Consider the following 21605-nt stretch of genomic DNA (forward strand, 5'->3'; position numbering starts at 1 on the left):
CATATAGTAATAGATAGATAGTAAAAAATATAGTAAAGTCCTATTATCCGATGAAAATATCCATTAAAAATTTCATTGCATTAAATAAAAAAATATGTTTCTCTCAAAACGGAGCTTGATAGAACTATAAAGAAAAACCATTATACTTTAAAAATGTCGATTACTAGTATGACGAAGTCACGAGAAAAAACCCTATCCACCTTCACCTTAGTATAAAAATCCCCTCAATAATCCAAAAAAATATTTGAAAGACATGCAATATTGTCAAAAAATTTCGTAGACCGCAGCAGCGATAAATATTGGCTTGACTCCTACCCGTCATGATTGATTATGCCAAAATAATTTTATTCTAGGATGAGAATATTATTTATATATACCTATATACTAATTACTACTATTAATAATATATATGATCAGATTGTAGCTTTAAAATCAAGTTTGTCAGAAGCGCTTTACCGTTTCCTATTTGAAAGTGAATCAATGTCAACTTCAAAGCTGATGGCCTTTGACGTCTACTTCAAAAAGGATGACGTCACTGTTATATAGGTGTGCCACCAAATCTATCGAATTTTGAAAAAAATACCCATCATTGACGTGCCGTTATCTTCCGGTCTTCATTATCTTCTGCCTTAAAATTGATCTGCGATACATCATATCTTATTCAGCACCGTTTCGGATAGTTGTGGAAATAAAGTAAACATTCATATTCATTCAAAAATGCATAAATTTTATCTAAGCGGATTTCGTGAGCATGACAACCTATAGAATTTAATATTCATCATGTTTGGAATAATCAAAATCCACGGAAGATATAATTACTGAGTTTGAGGTATAATTTTACCATTTTTATATGCGCAGGTCAATAATTCTGACTCCACAATGTCACTCCTGAAGATGATGGCCAAGATGATGTGAAGACGTTGGAATCATTGCTGTTCCTCACCCGATAGTAGTCCCGAGATTCTTTCGCGCAGTATACTATACGCCAGTAAAGCACCCGATCCTTCATTTTAATTGGAAGATCGAGCTTTCTGAGTAGGTACCTATCCTCAGTTTTTCGGAGTAGCTAGTAAATGCAATGAGGATCCTTCATACATACTAATAGATAGATGTTGATTGTTATAATAAAGTAATAATAATAAATAATCAATACCTGATGAAAGTATCCATCACAAATACAATGAAATAGTAATAGAAAAATATATACAATAATATAAAATCGTATCCGGCTCGATTTTGTGGAAGTTCTTTATATCCATGATAAAAAGAAGAACACAATGGTAATTTCCACACTTTTAATGTCACAACTCAGTACCGACCATGTGTCATTATCAATACCTTAATATCAATTACCTTGATAATGACACTTATGTGTTGAAACAATGGTCGGTGCTGAGTTGTAATATTAAAAGTGTGGAAATTACCATTGTGTTCTTCTTTTTATCATGGATATACAATAATTATTACCATTTATTATATTAAATTAGATCGAAGATTTTTAATCAAATTATTCTGAAGCGCTATGTCGTTTTATATTTGAAAGTGAATCAATGTCAACTACAAAAAGGATGATGTCACTATCACAAAGGTGCACTATGTATACCAAACCCATCGAATTTTGAAAATACTCGTATGTTCTCTATCAACTAAACGTTACCTTCATTTTCCTCGATAGGTATTAAAATTGATCTACGATACATTATTCTTAATTCATTACTGTTTGAGATAACTGCGGGAATAAAAATCCATACTTATTATATGATGTATAAATTTGATGTAAGCAGATTTAGTGAATAGGATAACCTGAAGAATTTGATTTTCATTATAGTTAAAGTAATGAAAACCAAAGGAAGGTACAATAAATGAAATTGAAATCTATTTGTACTCTTGATCTCAAAGTATAGACACTCTTGAAAAAATTGCATCAACATATTTAAATTAATATCTTAACGAAGAATGAATCGGCAGTTCAAGGGGAACGTAGTTTTTTTTAAGTTGAAAGCAATACTATCATAGTTTACTCTGAGGAATGTTTTAGCGAAATTTGGCCGTTAGGTTAACAGCTCAATTCAAAGAGTGACACCAGTATTCAAGAATTATGATTGGGTAGTTGGCTTAAAAAAATTACTACACCTCCTTCATAAAACAAGCTGATAAAGCCCTATAAGTATCTATAGTTAAATGGAATTTTATCATACACTGCTTCAATGTTCAGACAGCTCATGAGGTACAATCATACATCGGAAATGCAATAACGGGAGAGGAAAGTAGAGCTTTGCTCCCAGGTGCAACAGTCCACACTCTTTTGTTTCTCGCGTTTAATCTCAATGGGATTTTAGGCGCGGCAAAATGTATACATTATCAAAAACTGATTTAGCATTAGTGGCAATGTTTCACTAAAACACAATCCGATATATTTATAGCACTGGTTTTTATTCGGTTTATAGCCTAGAATTTTAATTTACGTAAAAGTAGGCCTTAATGTGGATTGAAAATGGAAATCCAATTCGGGAGAGAAGACCAGTGGGGAGGAAAAGCATATTCCATGTTAACCAACCTTAACTCTTTAAGGTCCATAAAGATTGTAACCGTTAGATTGCATAAAAAATACGTTATTAATGCGTAGATTCCAAAAATATTTATATAAAAGCGATATCTCTATTAATTTCTAAGATACAGTGTGGGACATGAAATAATACCAAATCTCGCTCCCTTGTAGTCCATAGGGACATATGTGTCTCACGACATGACATTATAGATTAAAAAATAAACCTTTTTGTATTCCACACAGTATTTATGAAGAAAATCAACCGGTTTCGACCTTTTCAGGTCATTATCAAGAGGTGAACGATAATGATAATGACCTGAAAAGGTTGAAACCGGTTGAGTATATAATGCATACTATGTGGAATACAACAGAGTTAATTTTTGTATCTATAATATATTTATTTATTAATTATAACGCTCATGCAGACAATAAATAAGTTTAACCTGTGTGTTAGCGCTTGGCGATGCTTTTTTGTCAAAGGGCTTGTGATTGGTTGGTTTCATCCAATTGGATGGATATTCGGAACCTGTCATATCCATTTGGACCAACCTGACTTTGATACAAACGATAGGACCAGAAGCTAGTTGGACGAAACTTTGACCGTGGGAGACGGTGCGTGTCCTTAGTATCAAAATTTGATACAAATATTTTGATGCAAATTTGATCGTGGGACGCCGGCTTTACATTACAAATGGAAATAAGCTGCATATCTGCCATGCCGTGTGGCGTGTAGTAGGTCAGGGCAGGGAAGCAGGAGCGACGTGACCACTGTTCATTTTATTTAAAAAACTTAATAAAGTAAATTAATTTGTAAAAATATTTGCACTGAAAAATAAAGGGAAAATATATATTTGATCAAGTTATCAATTGCTTTAAAAAAAGAAGAAATATTTAAAATAATTATTTCATATCAAAATGTCGGGTAATTATGGTCTTTTTAGGTAGCCATAACGACCCCGGTCGTTCTAGTGTCAAATAAAAAAAATCGAAGGTTGCAGTTTTTAAAATCCGGAAGATTGGGAAACTAACTCACTTCTCACGCACCGGGCTTACTCAGGTCACAGCTACAAGTCGCCTTTTGCCCTTTGGCAAATTTATCCTGTGGTAAGCAATCCATTTTGGCAAAAAAAAAAACACAAGCCAGAAAAAACAGGCATCAATAAGGAGCATTAGAATCTGTGAGAGAAGGCCTGCTAATAAGTACCTGCGATCCCTTTAGGACCTATGGAACATTTTCCCCTATTCCCACGCCCTGTGCAGGCCCTGCTATCTAGAAGGCAGGCCTTTTCGTCGAAGGGTGAGGTAGATTGGTTGGGGAAAGGTCGTGTGTGTTAAGCGATGCACAATAAGCCGCCGCCGGAGCTAGTAGTAGGTGGATCAATACAATTCAAGGCCCCTCCTCTTCCGTACATTATTGCCTTCTTCCTTGGATGTCTCGCTTCAAAAGGGTGCGTCACTAACCCCTTTATTCAGAGCATCTTGTAGTATTTAAACATGTGCCTTGAAGAAAATAATGGGAAGGGACCTTCTATATTTATTTACCTGCTTCTATCGCTTGACTATTTTCCATTGATCGTGTAAGCAATAGAAATATGTTGAAGGCATAATATTGGCCCAAGCATGAAGATTTCTTATTGTTTACCTCAGAGGAAACACGTGCAAGAGTGCTCACAAGCCTCTGCGCATGGGGCCAAGATTAAAAAAGAGGACCAAGATTAAAATAGCATAATCCGAGATCTTTTAATAGATCTGATAGGTCTGATTGGCTGACTACGACGATGGCGTTTGTTTTCATTATTACCATTTTGAATCACAGTTTTATTATCATTACATTGAATGCCCACGAAGGAGAAGACATATCAGGATATAAAAAACTTATATTTTTAAGTATTTAGGCACTTGGCTAACTGTTACCATTGCCCATTATAATATGAAATATAGGGTTTCAACTTTATCGTCGTCATCCGGTTACTGTGCCGACATCATTCTCCCTATTTAATATAATCCTTTGAGATGTGTAGGTTGTCCTGGTACAGCTACGCACTTTGTTTACACAGGCTAACGTATTTTCCAAGGTACAGAAAGATATTTTGCCGAAAGCGTGTGGATACGAATTTATGTACCAGATACTATAAATATTATTTAAATTGATTTTTATGAAATGGAAAAAAAGCGGAAGATATGCACTAGCAGCTATCAAACATTTTCAGAATCCAAACGAGGGGTAATTTTTCTTGAGAATGGCGGAATTCGTGAATAAATAGCAGCCATGTCCCACATATTTACCACACGACTTCTGTGGTCCAGGTTGATGATGGATTGAGGTAAATTATGCCATTGCGTAGATATATAACCTAAGCTTTAACCCTCAGCAACCTACCAGGGCCACTGAGATAACCCTACACGGGTTTTGCACTGCCTTATGATTCAATTGTTGACCAATGCTTTCATGAGTCCAGGAATTGATTTGTGACACTGTAAAAATACTATTTGCCGCAAATTAACCATCAATCAATTTCCTTTTGTCTTCTCTTAGGAAAACATAAGTAGTTGAGGATATTATAATACCACTCTCAGTAGAGATTGCCTTTACAAACCCCTAGCTTTTTGATCTATGCCTTTTTATTGTAAATGCTAAAATTATTCGGTGCATCATGTCGTATATAGACATGTGAATTTGCGAAAATAATGGGAAGATTCCGTTTACATTAATTTCCTTTTTTTATCTCTTTGAGCATTTTCCATCATATGTCACGCCTTTAAAGATTACGAGCCACATATACGTGGAGTTTCAAAACAAATGCCTAAATTATGCCTCCCTTTCCTTTTCCCTCACATACGCATATGAAAAGTATCACGTATTGCAATCAACAGCGTGGCAGAAGGATATATGAAAGATATTGAAGAAGAGATGCAGAATCACGAGCTGTGGGTAGTAGATGGATCAATACGGTTCAGTACCGATCTTCTTTCGTTGATTATTACTTCCAGCCTTTGGACATTTTCTATCGAAAGAGGGCGTCACTTTGCTCCCACGGATGTCGCCCGGCAGGCGAGCCTACCCTCTCCCGCGGGTGGTAAAAAAATAAACAAAAGCACACCGCCTCCCGTCTTTGTGCGAACAACGCGTCACAGTCTCCATAAATTGATCGAAGTGACATCACCCCTCTCACTCCGGCGGCTAATCCTTCCCTCTGCTACGAGTTCCCCAATCCACTCCCCTATCTGTGTGCTAGCAAACTCCCAGAGCCATCCCAGACTTGGCGTACAATACAGCGCTTCCCGGGTGAGCTGCCTTTCCCGTCCCACGTGTTTTACGATACCCAGACGAGGACACACCAACACTAGAGGTCGCTTTTCCTTATACATCCTCCCCACGCCCACCGGACTGATCTACAACCACTATCCTACTCGACCCTCACGGACTCCTAGACCAAAAGGTCGCTACATATCGAGAGTGATGCTGAGCCGATGATAATATCTACATCTCCATATTACCTTGTAGGCAACCTACAGAGGTAGGCTCAGCTTGGCTTTCGGGTTGTCCTACGCGTCGATTCATCTTCGTAAAGGCTGCTTTACCAGAGGCACGTCATTTCGCAGGTTAGCTCTGAAAACATGTTGAAATTGCGGGAATGAGAGCATGGAATTAGAGCAGGGGCTATTTTGCCGTCTCGCATCCACGTCCTAGCATTCATATTAGCAGTTTTGCATTGCCCAGCTATTTAGCTTGCTAGCCCACCCCATACCTACTGCAAATTACATGAATTCTGAAATAAATTCCTGTTTCGAGAATCACTGACGTGTTTTCGAATATATTTGTGATATTAAGACCCCTGTATCAAATTGTGCCAACAATGGCTTTAATAGACTAGTCAAAAAATTTTAACCATGGGGGACCGAAAACTATCTGCAGACTAGGGGTAGTTCACATAGTTTCACATCTTTGCGTTGAGGAAAACAGCATTTCAGAATTGCAGGAAGACTGTATTCTTTCCTGTGAATGATGAAAAAATGCAGGAGATTTTATGGGGATTTTAAATGGGTTTACGGCTTTATTTGACGTTTCGGGGTTGAAATAGAATTAACATGAGATTGCTAGTTCGTCTAAAGGTCGTTTAAAGGCCGTTTTACACGGGGAACGTAATTGCACAATATGACGTGTATGCGGAGGCGAAGTCAAAATTGCGTCGTGTAAGCGTTGAATTGCTAGAACACTTGCGAGAATGCGTGGACGTGAGATGGCAAAATAGCCCTTTTTCTAATTTCGTTCATGCATGCGCGCAATTCCACGCCATTTAAAGGCCGTTTTACACGGTACACGGAATGGCGCATGTTAGAGCTACATTAATTTCTAAAATGGCGTGGAATTGCGCGAATGAATGAACGAAATTAGAACAGGGGCTATTTTGCCGTCTCGCATCCACGCATGTGTTCTAGCAATTCACCGCTTTACACGACGCAATTTTGATTGCGCCTTCACACGTACGTCAGACTGCGCAATTCCGTGTACCGTGTAAAACGGCCTAAAGAAAATGCAGTTATTATAACCTGCGCAATTCCGTGTCCCGTGTAAAACGGCCTTAACACAGGGCACGTCATTGCACAATCTATTGTGCACGAAAACGCGGTTAAAATGGTGTCGCGTAAAGCGGTGAATTGCTAGAACACATGCGAGAATGCATGGACGTGAGGTGGTAAAATAGCCCCTGATCCGATGCCATTCGTGCGTTCGCGCAATTGCACGCCATTATGAGAAATGAATTGAGATCAATTACGCACAAATACGTGCCCAGTGTTATGCTTTTTTAGTGTCCCCAAGTTTCGATTTAGGTACAACGCTGCCAAAAAATTCAGCCAGTGGGGTAGCTAGGAATTTCGTTCGGGGGGGGGGAGGGGGGGTCCAAAACCAGGGGGAAAAAGTTTTGAAAAACAGGGTCGAAGTAATGGGTTTTCAACTAATTTTAACACTTTTCATAATAGAAAAAACTTCATTTGTTAAAAAACATTTTGTAAAGTCATGATTTTTCAATATTTTGTTTTCTTTTATGAAGGAAAATAACTGTGCTTTTATATTTCGGGGGGTGACGAGGCCCCCCCGAACCCTCCCCTTGGCTACGCTACAGATTTCAGCCATTAACTAGGCGAACCTAAAGAAACCGATAAAGTTCGACATCTGTAAAAAAGAATACTACGCACTAGGAATATAGCTATCTCGCTTAGAGCCGGCATAACTTTTGCTGTGCGACTGTTATTATGTTCGCCTAAATTCCTGCTTCTAGCGAAGGGGGATAATCCTGCCACGCCCCGCAAATTGGGAGCACTTCGTAGAAGTCCACGGAAACCCCCTACGCCACACTCCCGGTTTACTCCACCATTGCAGCAAGATCTCCTCCCTCAAAGTACACAAAAGCTAAGCTGTGGACGCTCAGTTCCACAGTTAACAATTTTACGACCACCGGCGGAAGGAGACGGGTAGGTGGGGAGGACGACCAAAGTGTTGGTACGTGCGGAGAAGGGGAAGAAAATTGGAGCAATGGAGACAGGGAAGTCGGAGGAGGAGGTCTTGGGCGAAACTAATTGAAAAGCTGACATACGGACCGCGTGGAGAAGGTCGGGGGAAGAGGTTATGCTGTAATCGACCAATGAGGGAGCTCCGGGGAAGTTGGCCACGCCCCCGACTCCCGCGTCGATTAGGCGTGGCTACAGTCCCGCGCATGCGCAGTGAGCATTCGCGCGTTCAGGCGTGCGAACGCAGGGGAAGGGGAAAGCGAACAGCGCTGAGGAAGAAGGCAACTTGCAGGGCACGATAGGAAACAGTCGGCTTTCGCCCTTTACCGAGACCACACCACTGGAGTAGAGAGAGAATACAGTCAGGATATTCAGTGAAGGGAAGAGCCAGGATACATTCGTGTTTTTATTTTCAATTCCGGCGCGCTGGGACTCTGGTTCAAAAGACTGTGGAGAGTGGAGCTGAGGACTTGTTCCATCTTTTATTTGTACCGGCAACGTGGATCGTTGGGAGGAGTCTTGTGGTCTTTTTGCTCCTGATATCTCCGGAGTCGCCTTCCACCGGGACCGGTTTTTTTTACCGTCACGGTGGTGCTCGACGTGGTTGCAAGAGTTGGTCGGGAGATGGCAGCACTCTGCGCGATGAGCGAGGCCTCCGCAGAGACTACCCACGCCCAGAACCCAGACGCCTTGGCCGGTAAGTCCTCTACACCTCCTTATTATTCCTTTTTTTATCCTCATCGGTTATATTCACCGCTTCGATGGCTTTCTGTCTCTGCCTACTCATGCACGGTTCTAAGGGTATATTTTCTGTGACTCAATTTTGATTCGCGTCGTAGCTAGGGGAGGCTATACGTTAACTCGAAAAATTCATCACATTTCCCAAAAAATATTTCGCACGAATTAAATTCATACCGAGTGAACAGATCATTCAGTAACATCTAACGGTTTTGATGAAAACCTCTCCGGTTTTCCTAATTATATATTCTTTTTGCGAACGTTGCGAAATCCCAGGATATGCTGTAGGTATATGTCAAAGAATTTTGTTCACTTTTAAGGGAATACGGAGTAGTTTGCTGTCACAACCAGAGCAGATATGTCTCCCCCTCGACTACGCATTAAGTTCGTTGCTACGTGCCATGTTCCCAATGGTTAATTTTAAATATCACTCCCAATTTTTTGTCCCGGCTCCGTTTTTCTGGGACTTCGAGTACTTTCATCTCTCAACAAAATCTTGGTACCGTGTTCGACTTAAATGAGACTAATTCACCTGCTGTAAAATTTTATTTTGGTAATTTCAGATACCATATTCATAAGATTTTGGTCTATTCTATCGTGAATATAGCGTTCTTTATATATCCATGTTATGCAAAATTTTGGTAGCAAAAAATAACTAATTTACTGTTCAGACGAGATGCAAAAATTGTACTTATTCTGTTTCTATCAATATTAGGATATTGTTCCTTATGTTTGGTACTGTGCTGAGTGATGCGATGTGGAAAAAACTAATTTTGTTGGTGCACGGACATTTGACCTGAAATATCGCATAAATATATTTTTATACGTGCTACGTGTCACGCTTGCCTTCATGTCTCCGCCCTGCCTACCAACTCACACCGCTACAATTGCTGCTCTCTTTTGAAGTTGCGTAACTAACCGTCTTAATCGCTAGACTGCGTGCCTTCCTCGTATCGCGATTGCGTCGCGTCGCTTCTCCGATGAGCTCCCTCGCCGATACCTTTTTAGCGCGCCGACACCAATTTGCGATTGCGAAAATTTCTCTTCGGCGCCCGGCCATTGAGGGTCCCGTTATGTATTTAGCTGAAGTAATCCTTTAGTGAACCCACTCGCTTGGAACTTACCCTTTTTTCAGTGCACTCAGCGTTAAAGCAATAAAGCATTTCCGTCATGTCAAATGAATTTGCGCCAGCAAAATTGGTTAAAGAGAATTGAGGAAGCAGACTTTTCGACTTTCATTAATTTTAACAGAAACAAATGGCCATTTGGAGTATTTTTTAGAACTTTTTTTAGCATTGTGGCAAGACTTTTAGTAAATATTATTAATGTTAGGGATATGTTTTTCAGCCGTGAGTATTTTCATGCAAGTAGATACTTTCTGCCTTTAATCGACTGTAAGAATTAAATAATTAACAATAATCTCCCTCTGAGATTTCTCATTACTGTTAAGCGTATAAACTTACCAACTGGCAATCTATGAGGAGACTTCTAAAGTTCGCTCGTTGAGCGCCAAGTTGAAACTATGCATGCAAGCGAAATGATCGCCGGTATTGATCTAGCTGTGTCCTTTTGCTATAAATTAATCTCTGTTAACCTATTCAACTGTTCTTATATACACCTGTGACCCTAAAAATTACCTTTATCCATCGACATAAACTCATAAACAGATAATCTGATGCCCCGTACGAAAGGTGACCCGCATCATTTTACCGTAAACAATTACCTAATGTACCTGCATTGAAATATAGTCTCCTCTTCTTGATCACGGAACTCACTAACGTTTTTCTTTACAGCTTGATCACTCGTATAAATAATACGTGGGGCATGGAAATAGTTAAGGCTTCGATTAAGTTGCCTTCGAAGGTCCGATACGCCTTATTTTTGTTAATATAGCTTACTTACTTATAGCAATGTCACATCAAATCTAAAACGTGCCTCAATTTTGTTCTCAAGAATTATTAACTTGGTAATTTTGAATGAGCATTAAAGAATGAAGCATTTATCTCGGTTACTATTTCCATAGGCATATAAGATTTTTGGTTCCTACAAATATCATGCAAAATGCTTTGCATCCTCACGTAGGTATTTGGCAAACACAAATGGGGAATATATTGTTTGATTAATTGATGCTACTTTCACAAATGAAAAGAAGGCATACATTTATCTGTTTTTTTATAACAATTATCACTAGCATCTTTTGAAATAGTATTTAGCTTAATAATTTTCCACTCAGTTATTCGACCACTTGTTCAAGATTCCCTTGTGCTTTAAACTTACTCTTCAATACATTTTTCTATGTAAAATTTACATTTACGTGAGGTAAAACAGATGAATTTGTCTAGAAAAACAGCTCTTTCGTTCGCTTAAATCAGTCGTGGTCTTGGTGACTTACTCCCTCAGGCACTCGTAAGGCAGCTGCCGACTTCCTCGTCTAGGACAAACGGAAAGGTATAAACCAGTTCATCATAAAAAAAAATATGAAAAAAACTATATCCGGAGAAAATTATTTTTATTTTTCCTCTCGAAAAGACCAAGGCAAACACGGAATGCCGTGAGTGCCACGAGCCAACCAATTTTCGGGAAGTTAACCGCTCTGATGGCAGGCCCACCTCTCGCCTGATCATCACGATCCCAAGTGCGTGGCCACGGGTATTTCACGCCTGGAATCCCAGACCCGTGCTACAGGCTCATTTTCTTCAATCCGAACCTCCCACTCCGTAACGATGCTGAATTTTCAACGAGGTCCAGGTGTACAAAAAAAACCTGGATATTTTGAAATAAACTTCAATTCTCCTTCCATGTGTAGGTATGTTTAAATTTGAAATTAGTATGAGATTTATACGATTTTGAGAACTTTACCATACAGCAACACTTTAAAAGGCTTAGACAACATCATATGTACAAATAAATGAACGCTATATTACGGCCGTAAGAGAATTGAAAGAAATAAATGCACCGAGCCCGTACTCTTTATAGGAGTAATTAAGATATCTATGTATCTAAATATACAAAGAGTACGGCATTGGGGAGTTTATTTCTTTCAATATCACATAATATGATCTTCAAACAGCCCATGGCCCGTCTTCTAAGGACCTTTTTTGCGCAGAAAATATCATTCTCCGAATGATTTGAAGCTCTTCTCCCAATTACTCTCTCCGCTTCATTAAGGAGTTATTTCATTAAGAGATATATTTTCTTTCAGAGCATGTAGAGCTCAGAATTTGGTATTATGGTGAAAATTATAGTTACTATTATTTCATTAATAAATGCGAAAATCATAAAAAATTACTATGTCTTTACTTATCTCTTAAACCTTAACCACTTATAAAAAGCGCTGGTGATAAATACATAAGGAATTCTCCCTTAGTTCTTAAAAACTCGGATGTTATCAATCTACTCTCGTTATGAAGCAAGTTTAGAGAATTTTACTCATGAGATTAGTTAACCTCATGACCTGGGAATAGGTGAGCAAGAACTAATGAATACATATGGTCACGAGTATATCACGCCTTGTGGAAACCTGTGCTACACGCTTATTTAATTCACCCAATCTCGCAACTCCTTCCCCTCCCGTGCCGTGAGCCCCTGGGCTACACAGACGTGATCTGCCACCAGGGAACCAACGGGTGCTCTTCCGAAAGATATAGAATAAGGACGGACCCCCATCTTACGTTCGCCGCAGGGGCTCAGCTTGTATGGGTAACACCTGCCTCTCTCCCCACCATTGCTCCACCCCAGCCCCGCGTGTGTAGAATATAGGTACAAAAAAGAAACAACAGCAACCCTTTCATCTGTCCTGACGAATGTGCGTAGGTATACGAGCCCCGCCTCGGCATTTGGCACCGGGCCTCCCCGGAAGCTATATCAGCGACACGGTGCCTCAGTGTAGAAGCCCCCTGTGGTGGACAGGATCCCTAATCATTGATATGCGTCAATATGCATGAGAGAGAATGGTCAGGGATACGTATCTTAATTATTCCGAATGCGCTTCGCGTCGTAATATGCTATCTGCTGCACGCACTCATGAGATCATCAGGGATTACCCTATTATCATTGCGTTTCGTGGGTTAATAAGAGTGGATGGAGTTGCAATATTTAAATAATAGATGTAATAGTACTTATGGATCCTTTAATTTATATGCGAGACATTTTTGCTTAAAAAGTTTAGGATTAGTTCAGCTGAAATTCTTATTTACGTATATTCTTGGTTACGTATTTACGATAGGTAAATGCTTTCTGTACGGACATATTGGTTTACCATTCGAGGACATTCAACATAAATATTTCAGAAGTATGAATGCATTTCTCTTTCTTTAATTAGTGAAAGAATTACGCCATTAGAATTTCCGAATAATGGCATACATCATGCGGAACAAGCATTGAATGTATAAGTGCGTTAATTGAAAAAAATCATACTAATTTAACAATGCCTTACCCTGGCTATCTAATTTAAGGTCAATTCTCCCCTTCAGATATCTTTTTGCGGTAAGTGATTTTTATTTGAGAGGACCAATTTATTTTACCCGTACCTTCCATGCCCAACCACAAGGCGAATAAACACAAATCACCAGCTGAGTCACTAAGAGCGACGAATACTTGATTGGCATCAGACACGCAATTCTCTGCTGTGGCTATTTTTGGCCAGACTGATTTGATAAATAGCGCGAGATGTATTTCATGACTTGTTCTTCTGAATACGAAGCTATGTACGATTCAAGCTCAAAATAACACATATTCCCGTTGAGTGATACACTTATGCATGCTGCACTTACATTTTTTTGCAGCCATTCCCTAGTTATAATTTTACTGGATCTGAATGGAGATTGGAATGAATTCAATAAACTAATACCATCTCTACGTCGTGCATTCTACTAAAAATATTCTATATCTAATAATTAAACAAGGTATATTTAGAATTTATGTAAAGTTTTAAAGTTGATGCTACTTTACTAGCTTTTATCGGAAAGTGAAGGAGGGAAGATGATTTTTTTCTATTAATAAAACTATTCCCACTCTATGGTTGATGGGATTTTAAGATCTAAGGTAGGATTTAATAGGCAGGAGAGAAGATAACGAACGAAAAGGTATGATTTAATACAGCTTTGGACTTGTTTTTGGACATATTCTCCGTAAAGGAGACAGGCTCAGCCTACAGCTTTACAGAATAAATTCTTTACGCGGCAATAAAAGGCATCCGAGCGAATTCCACTGTTAAATATTATCTATCACCATCTGTATTATTATATGTATTATAATATTATGTATCTATATCTATTTATTCCACTGTTTTATAATTATATATCGCTAAATTAAGTAAAACAAAAAGTTTCAAAATTAACTCTATGTCATATCTAATGGTGATGATAGATGGTTGGTTGGTTGTTTAGAATTTCAAAAACTTATTTATCATTTTACGTACAAAATCTGCTGATTACCTTATTTCCATTCGTTACGGTGGGGAAAGGAGACTACTCTTTTAACTATTCTCGCAAGGTGATTTCGTTGATGCAACACACAACTCACCAACTGCACCAGGCGGCGTGCCGGTTAAAAAGCGATTAGCGTAAATCAATCACATGAGATACAAAAAGAGTGTGAGGTGAGAGAATTAATCATATATCCTCTTCGACACACCTTCCGTGAAAAGGTGGTAGTTGGCTTGGGTGCGCCCGGAACAGGATTATCTTTGGTGCATCACGGTTACCATTTCATGGGCTATTTGGTGGCGATGAGCAGGGTGGCTGCTGTTGGTCAACCCCGCAAGGCATATAGGACTCCCGCTGCATTAATGTTTCATGATCTGTAGCGAGTGCCGTACTCCGATCAATAGATCACCATCAGCTCACCCAACACGCTTTCCGTTTCTCGCATCTGCCCGTTAATTCGTCCTCCCCGCAGAGAAAAAGAGATGCGTTCGAGATATATCGTTCCCTCTAGATTCTTGCCACGAGATTGAATCCGTCCCCGCGGGTGATTGTGGAATAGAACGCACCTTAAGTCTTTCAGTGTCCTCTTTTTCTCGTGCCTCCCAGAGTGTAATAAACGTTCACATTGCTTCCGTGACTGCTTCCTGTTTTGAGACCAGATGCCCGTGTCGTGGCCTCTCTTAATTTTTTTCCGTTTTGTTCCACGACGGCTGTTGTCTGTCCCCCCAGGGGGTTCTGGTGTATATGGGTTGGAAGGACACGCGTTAAGGGACTCCCTCTTCTCGGTGCTTCCGATTACGAAGTAGCAAATATCTGTGAGTGATCCTCGTGTTTTGAAGGATCGGTCCCGCACACTTTGAAGGGAATGTCTGTTCTTTTGCCCCGAGGATAGCACGCAGGGTGTCTGGCAGCTGATCACTACAGGTGCCCCTTGTTTAGTATTTTACATTTCAATGCTCCTAACTTCACGCCTAAGGATATGGGTGTTAGAAAAATATATTCCCTCAATATATCAGGCATTTTATAGAAAATAATGCCGTACAGTAAAAAATTGCACTAAGTCACTCTTCTGGTTTCAACGGCTTCCTGACCATTAAAGAATGGCATAACAAGGCTGATATCGATAGCAAATTATTGCTTAACATCATAACCAGCATATCTCAGTTGGCGGTCATTGTGATATGATTGCCTAGCTTGGTTTAACGCTCTAAAAATCAACTGTCCTTTTGCTGGAATATTTAAAATTGCTATCTACATGTAAATTACAATTTTTATGCATTTAAAAAATATAAACATAATACAATTAGAATGCATTCAACAAAATTTAATGAAAATTATATTGTAGCATTAAATTAAATTCTCATTAAACGAGATTTTAAGGTATTTATGCGAATTTTTAATCAAATGATAAAATGGAATTTTTCAGAGTGTGAAACCGAATCTTGAGACATTATTGCTTGCATATTTTCTACAGTACACTATTTTAGAGTTAGTTATCCCCCTACGTCGTTTTAAATGTCGCTAACTCATTTTTTTTCTCTTTTCCCTTTTACTTGCAGTTGAAGACGAGGAGAGCTCTACTCTGCTTACCCCACCTCACACCCCCACGGCGGTCGCCGAGCACCAGATGCAGCACCACGCACCAGCACCGCCACCACAGGGCGCCCTATTCTCTTTCCCCTCCTCCCACCCTCACCACTACCCCCCGTCACCACAGCATCAAATGGTGCACCCCCATCCCTTGGACGTGGAGACCGGTGCACCGCCTCCGGGACACCTGCACCATCACCACGTTCACCAAATACCGCACCACCACCACCCCCACCAACACCAGCACCCGATGGTGCCCGCACCACACGGCAGCCGGGCGGCCGCCGCCGCAGCAGCCGCGTACTATGGCGCCGTCATGTCTCAGTGGGTGCGGCTGTACGGAGGTGCGGTAAAGCCGGGTGCGGGGGGGATGCCCGCGTCCGCGCCGGGTGTGGTGGCGTCCTCTGCTGGAGGTCCAAGGAGGCCTCAAGGTCCCTCTGGTCATGCCCCGTCGCCCCGTCCCAAGAAGCAGTTCATCTGTCGCTTCTGCCAGCGCCAGTTCACCAAGTCGTACAACTTGTTGATCCACGAGAGGACCCACACGGACGAAAGGCCCTACTCGTGCGACATCTGTGGGAAGGCCTTCCGGAGGCAGGACCATCTCAGAGACCACAGGTGAGTGTCATTCGCCATGACTGAGTTTCTCATCAATTTGCGAATCGAAGATTCTATTACCATTATACTAGGTTAACATAAAAGAATGGTGCGGTTTTGTACCTTGTTTCAATGAAAACAGAATTACTTACAGCTTATATTTTTTTTATTTTTCGAATTTGTCGTCTCAAGCAGTGTATTTTTTACATATTTTATAAATTTCACAATGCGCGCCCAAAGTTGCTCTTCTAGAGAAAAACTCGCCATCGACACTAGCCTACTCCTCGCGGAAAGCGCCATGGGGACGACGGCTTATCGTCCCATCCGACGGACGGAATGCTGCAGTTGAAATGCCCTTCAAGGCTCTCAAGCAAGGATAGGGCCTCTGAAAAAATATCTGCCACCCTAGCCCTACCATTTTTCAATTAATTAATGAGTCCGCACCATTCATTTATGATAACTCTGTAGTTATAGAATGCGCCATTACTCGAAGAACGAGATAGTTTAAAATTGAAAATTGTGATAAATAAACGTTTGAATGGAAGTATAATGTTTCTGATTTGCTTGGCGATGGAAATATTGTCGAATTATGTGTCAGCAAGTACGAATATTGTCTATAGGTTTTAATTTTATTTATTCGATTTTTGACTTAGAAAAAAGTGTAATTAACATTTTTTGACTCATTTTATAGGCATGTTAAACCAATGCCTTGAAATATAACAGGTCATGTCACGGATGAAACAAGGCTCCAATTATAAGTATCAATGGGTATTGCTCATAGTTTTGCTTTCAAATCATTGTAATATTCTGAGCCGTTTGTTTCTCTGAATTACGACTCCTTCATCGCTATAACAGAATTTTAACTCCAATATTTTTTCCCTTCAGGTACATCCATAGCAAGGAGAAGCCGTTCGTGTGCGGGGAATGCGGCAAGGGATTCTGCCAGAGCCGCACCCTGGCCGTCCACCGCATCCTGCACCTCGAGGAGTCGCCGCACAAGTGCCCGGTGTGTAGCCGCGCCTTCAACCAGCGCTCCAACCTCAAGACGCACCTCCTCACCCACACCGACCACAAACCCTACGATTGTCCCTCGTGCGGAAAGGTGTTCCGCCGCAACTGCGACCTCAGGCGACACGCTTACACCCACCACATGATCGGCGACGGGATGGTGCTGTCACCATGCGGCGGGAGTCCGCACTCGCCCGAACCCTCCGGCGAGGAACCAATGGGACGCAGGGCCAACGACACTTGCGGCCTCGACGGACCAATGAGCGGGAACACCTGCGGCCTGCACTCCCAGCAACCCTTGTACCCCATGGGACCTTTGACGGATGGAGATTCGTCCCTTGACCTCTCCCTCAACAAGGGTTCTAGGCCTTCTGGTGGCTTGGAAGCACTCCAGAGAAGCGTTGATGGTCTTGTGCCAGGCGGTTCGTCGCCACCTTTCGACTTCTTGACCCAGGGAGCCGTGCAATATCCCCAGTACAAGGGACACGAGAGGCAGACAGAACAAAAAGCTGCTAAGGTGCCACCACTGAAGACTGGCTTCACCATTGCGGAAATAATGGAGAGATAGTTGCCTTAAAAGAGTGCTTAGGATCATGAAAAGTCAGTTATAAACTCTAAAAGACCCGGCCATTGGCTGGAGATAACATTGAGTGTAAGTCTCTGCAGAGACTGCAAAGAACTTTTTGTTTTGTTTTTGCATATGTAATGCAGTCATTGCAGGAGATGAGTTGAAAGCTCTCCTCTTCAGCTTCGAGTATTTTACATTGTGTGTACAGTTAAAGAGTGAATTGGCCACTATTGTATTATTGGCGGCGCAACAGACCAAAGTCTACAATTCAGTATTACTTCTGTCGTTGTGCAAATAGGCTAACTGGGTGCTGTAAGAACTGCACCCGTTGTTGTTAACTTGATTGACTGGCTTTAAGATATTTAGGGGTCTTGCGACCTTAGTAATTGTGTTTCCACATCAAAAACTGCTGTATGGCAAAAGATATGTGGCTATGTGATTATTATATTTATATTGAGTCGGGGTATCAGAGTAATCAATGTTCACTTTTGTATAAATTAAATGAAGAGCCGTATTGCACAATATAATGGCATAAAATACTGCTGCTACTGAGCGTGTTAAAACCCAAAGACAAGAACCAAATTTATGAACTCTACCCCGTAATCTGTGGCCCTGCCAGGGACCACTACTGATGATCTCAATGAAACGTACCTTGACGCTGTGACCACCAAAGCTCACCCTAGTGTTCTGACAGTATCTAGTAGCGGGTGTATTCTAAATGGGCCAGTCTTTGTAATGTATACTAACATTCCAGTGATCATCTTTCAATCTAGGGCAGTTTTCTGTCCAAAAATCAGGGACGCCTTTATTTAAAAATTAATCCACCTCGAAGCGCCTGCATGGGTTCCATCTTCCGAAGTATTGGATTGCAAATAACTAGAAATGGTGGTCAAACACGGATATTGATTGCTTTTTCGCGGTTAATTGCAAATTTAATGGACGATAAGCCATGCTGCTTTTGTTATTTTCCCCTGCTTCGCTTAAGAATGTGTTTCAATGATATGAACTAAGTATTTTTTCAAACTCCAGAAGCAATTCGTGTTAAAAACTGATTAGGTGGTAAATCATAATTAATGGCGTCTGTTTTCATTATTTTCTACTGTTCTTATATGCGAGTAGTTAAGAACCTACGGGTCATTCCCAGTTACAGTTGCAGTGAGCATCAACGATTTAATGCTAATAACGAATTTCATTAAAAAAATCTGTTCCAGTGATTTTTGGTGGTAAAAAGACAAGCCAAATATATCCAACCACCACATTTTTATTTATATTTTATTTCTATATTTATGTTTCATTACGTTTGTACATAGATGTGCGGAATACATTCGCATATTTCGTTTATTAGACCAAAATTCATGTGTCTCTACCTCTGTGCTTCCTCAGGTTGTATTTAATTTATTTTCAAAGATGTTGCAAGCCAAATATGTTGCTTCTCACACTGAAAACGTTGCTGTTTAGTGTCGAGTTTCTCCCAAAGATTGCGACTAGTATTCATCAGCGCACTTGCACATTGCACTATTTCCTTACGATGCGCTAAACCTTGTATATATGTAGAGAAAATAAATCAAATATGGGTATATACTTACATGAATTCTTTTTTTTATGTCAAATTCCTTTACCCTGAATATAAATTCTGAGATTTTTTTTAGGAATTTCAATAGTCCTCAAACATTTGGGTCGCTGATGTGCTGTCACGGAGTGTATTGGTAAGTTTAATAAACGGACATACGGGGTAATCCATAAATCAAGACAACGGAAGAAATCTTGGTTGCGTAGAAAATTTTGTAATGATTAAAATTTTTCATTATACATAATGCTATTGAAAATATAAGGAGGGAAGAAAAGGGAAGTAAACGGAAAAAACAATGAAATAGAGAGGGGTGACCTCTGACCACAAACAATGGAGTATTAGAGAGTTTGAAAACATATTTGCCGGCCTCGGTGGCGGAGGGTAACGTCCTCGCTAGCCAAACAGGAGGTCGAGGGTTCGAGTCCCGCCTGATTAAGTAACTCCTTTACAGGGCATGGTTGTTTGTGAACGTAAAATTATTATCATATTAATAACTCCGCTGTAAAAGGCCATACAGAGCTGTTTACGGTGGTATGGAAATAAATATATGAATGTTATTAATAAGTAGTTTGGAAGTCGGCCGTATTATTTTTTCACTCATATTAAGTACCTTTAAGAGTAACAGCAAGTGTAGCATAGTGCTTCTGATTCTTTTATATATATATCTCAGTTTTCGATAGAAAGTGCTGAAATATCTCGAAAATTTCTCTACTAAAAGCGAATGAGAGAAATTGAGGTCAATAAAATTAAGCACAAATTTTATTTTAGTAGTAATTCAGAATGTACGAAGTTAGTTTTGACTAAGGCGTTATAACGGGAAAAGACATACCAAAATTGCATATTTTAGTATTTTCGTCTAAGTAGTATTCAGGTGTTTCTATGAAGGCGAAATGGCTCACTCGCAGGTAAAAAACTGAGTCAGATAATTACTAAGTTTCTAGCAAAATGAGAAAACCTACCTAGGTCCATAAGAAAAGATGCGCAAGAAATGTTTTTGAACTTCAACGAAAAGCATTTTTTCAAAGAAAAATTAAAATTAAAAATTTGAAAGGTTAAAATCACTTTTATTTTATTTTGGTGGCTATTAAAATAAAAATTAGATTACCTTTTTGGTAAAATGATCAACACTTCATTAATTTGGCTAAGTAGCATTCGATTACGGTCTCAAGCAGCGCAAACGATCAAGAGCCATTGGGGATATTTATAACTATATTTATTATAAACATTAGTTTTTAATTACAACTTATGCATAATAAAAATTAGTTTATAAGTATATTTGATGGAAATTAAAGGAGAAGTTTCTACTCCTTTCCATATTTGTTTTAAATCTCTTCGATGAGAAGCAGAAAATATTAATTTCTGTTTGCCGTAGAGTGTGTGTAATGCTTAGAATTTTACCTTTAAGAAATTTCATGGACTATGAAAAGGCAGGGTAAAAAGTATTTTAACGAAATTATAAAAAGAGGGAAATGAAAAATTGAAAAATATGTGACAAGCATGCGCCATGCCTTGATGAAAGTGCTGGAATCATTCCGTATTATTTTTTTCAAGCATTTGCTTTGGTTTTCCTTCTATTAAACTTGGTTTATCAAACGTAGGTAATTACGACTCTCTAGCGGAACGTATTCATAGATTTAGCCTAGGCTTTAATAGTTTTGAAGAGTACTGTATTCATTAACATAAATTTCCATCATTACTCTATTGTTCATTCGCTCCCATTTACCGGAAAAATATTAATGAAAATCATTCACAGTAATATAATTGAAATTAGATTTTCTATTGAAATAGCAAACTTTTCTCAGGCTGAAAATAACTAAGTGCTCTCTTCACTACGGATGCCATCGGATCAGAAACAGTTTACAGGTTTGAACGAACCATGTTTCACGGTCAATTTTAGCGCAAGAAATGTTTTAGAACTTCAACGCAAAGCATTCTTTCAAAGAAAAACCAAAATTAAAATTAAAAATTTGGAAGGTTAAATTCACAGTATTACATATATTCTACGGCATGCAGATATTTATATTTTCCGCTTCTCATCTATGCCAAATATGT

At 39.7% G+C, this 21605-nt stretch overlaps 1 protein-coding gene across 1 annotated transcript; it reads left to right on the top strand.

Annotated features, from left to right (window-relative positions):
- Positions 1-8382: 8382 nt before the first annotated feature.
- Positions 8383-19568, top strand: LOC124164234 (protein odd-skipped-like). The gene is made up of 3 exons (XM_046541470.1): positions 8383-8756; positions 15783-16428; positions 17293-19568. Exons 1-3 carry the CDS (start codon positions 8684-8686, stop codon positions 17981-17983), a joined length of 1410 nt encoding a protein of 469 aa, XP_046397426.1. The 5' UTR covers positions 8383-8683; the 3' UTR covers positions 17984-19568.
- Positions 19569-21605: the final 2037 nt, after the last annotated feature.

This window comes from Ischnura elegans, chromosome 8, assembly GCF_921293095.1.
Source record: "Ischnura elegans chromosome 8, ioIscEleg1.1, whole genome shotgun sequence".
NCBI classification, from domain to species: domain Eukaryota; kingdom Metazoa; phylum Arthropoda; class Insecta; order Odonata; family Coenagrionidae; genus Ischnura; species Ischnura elegans.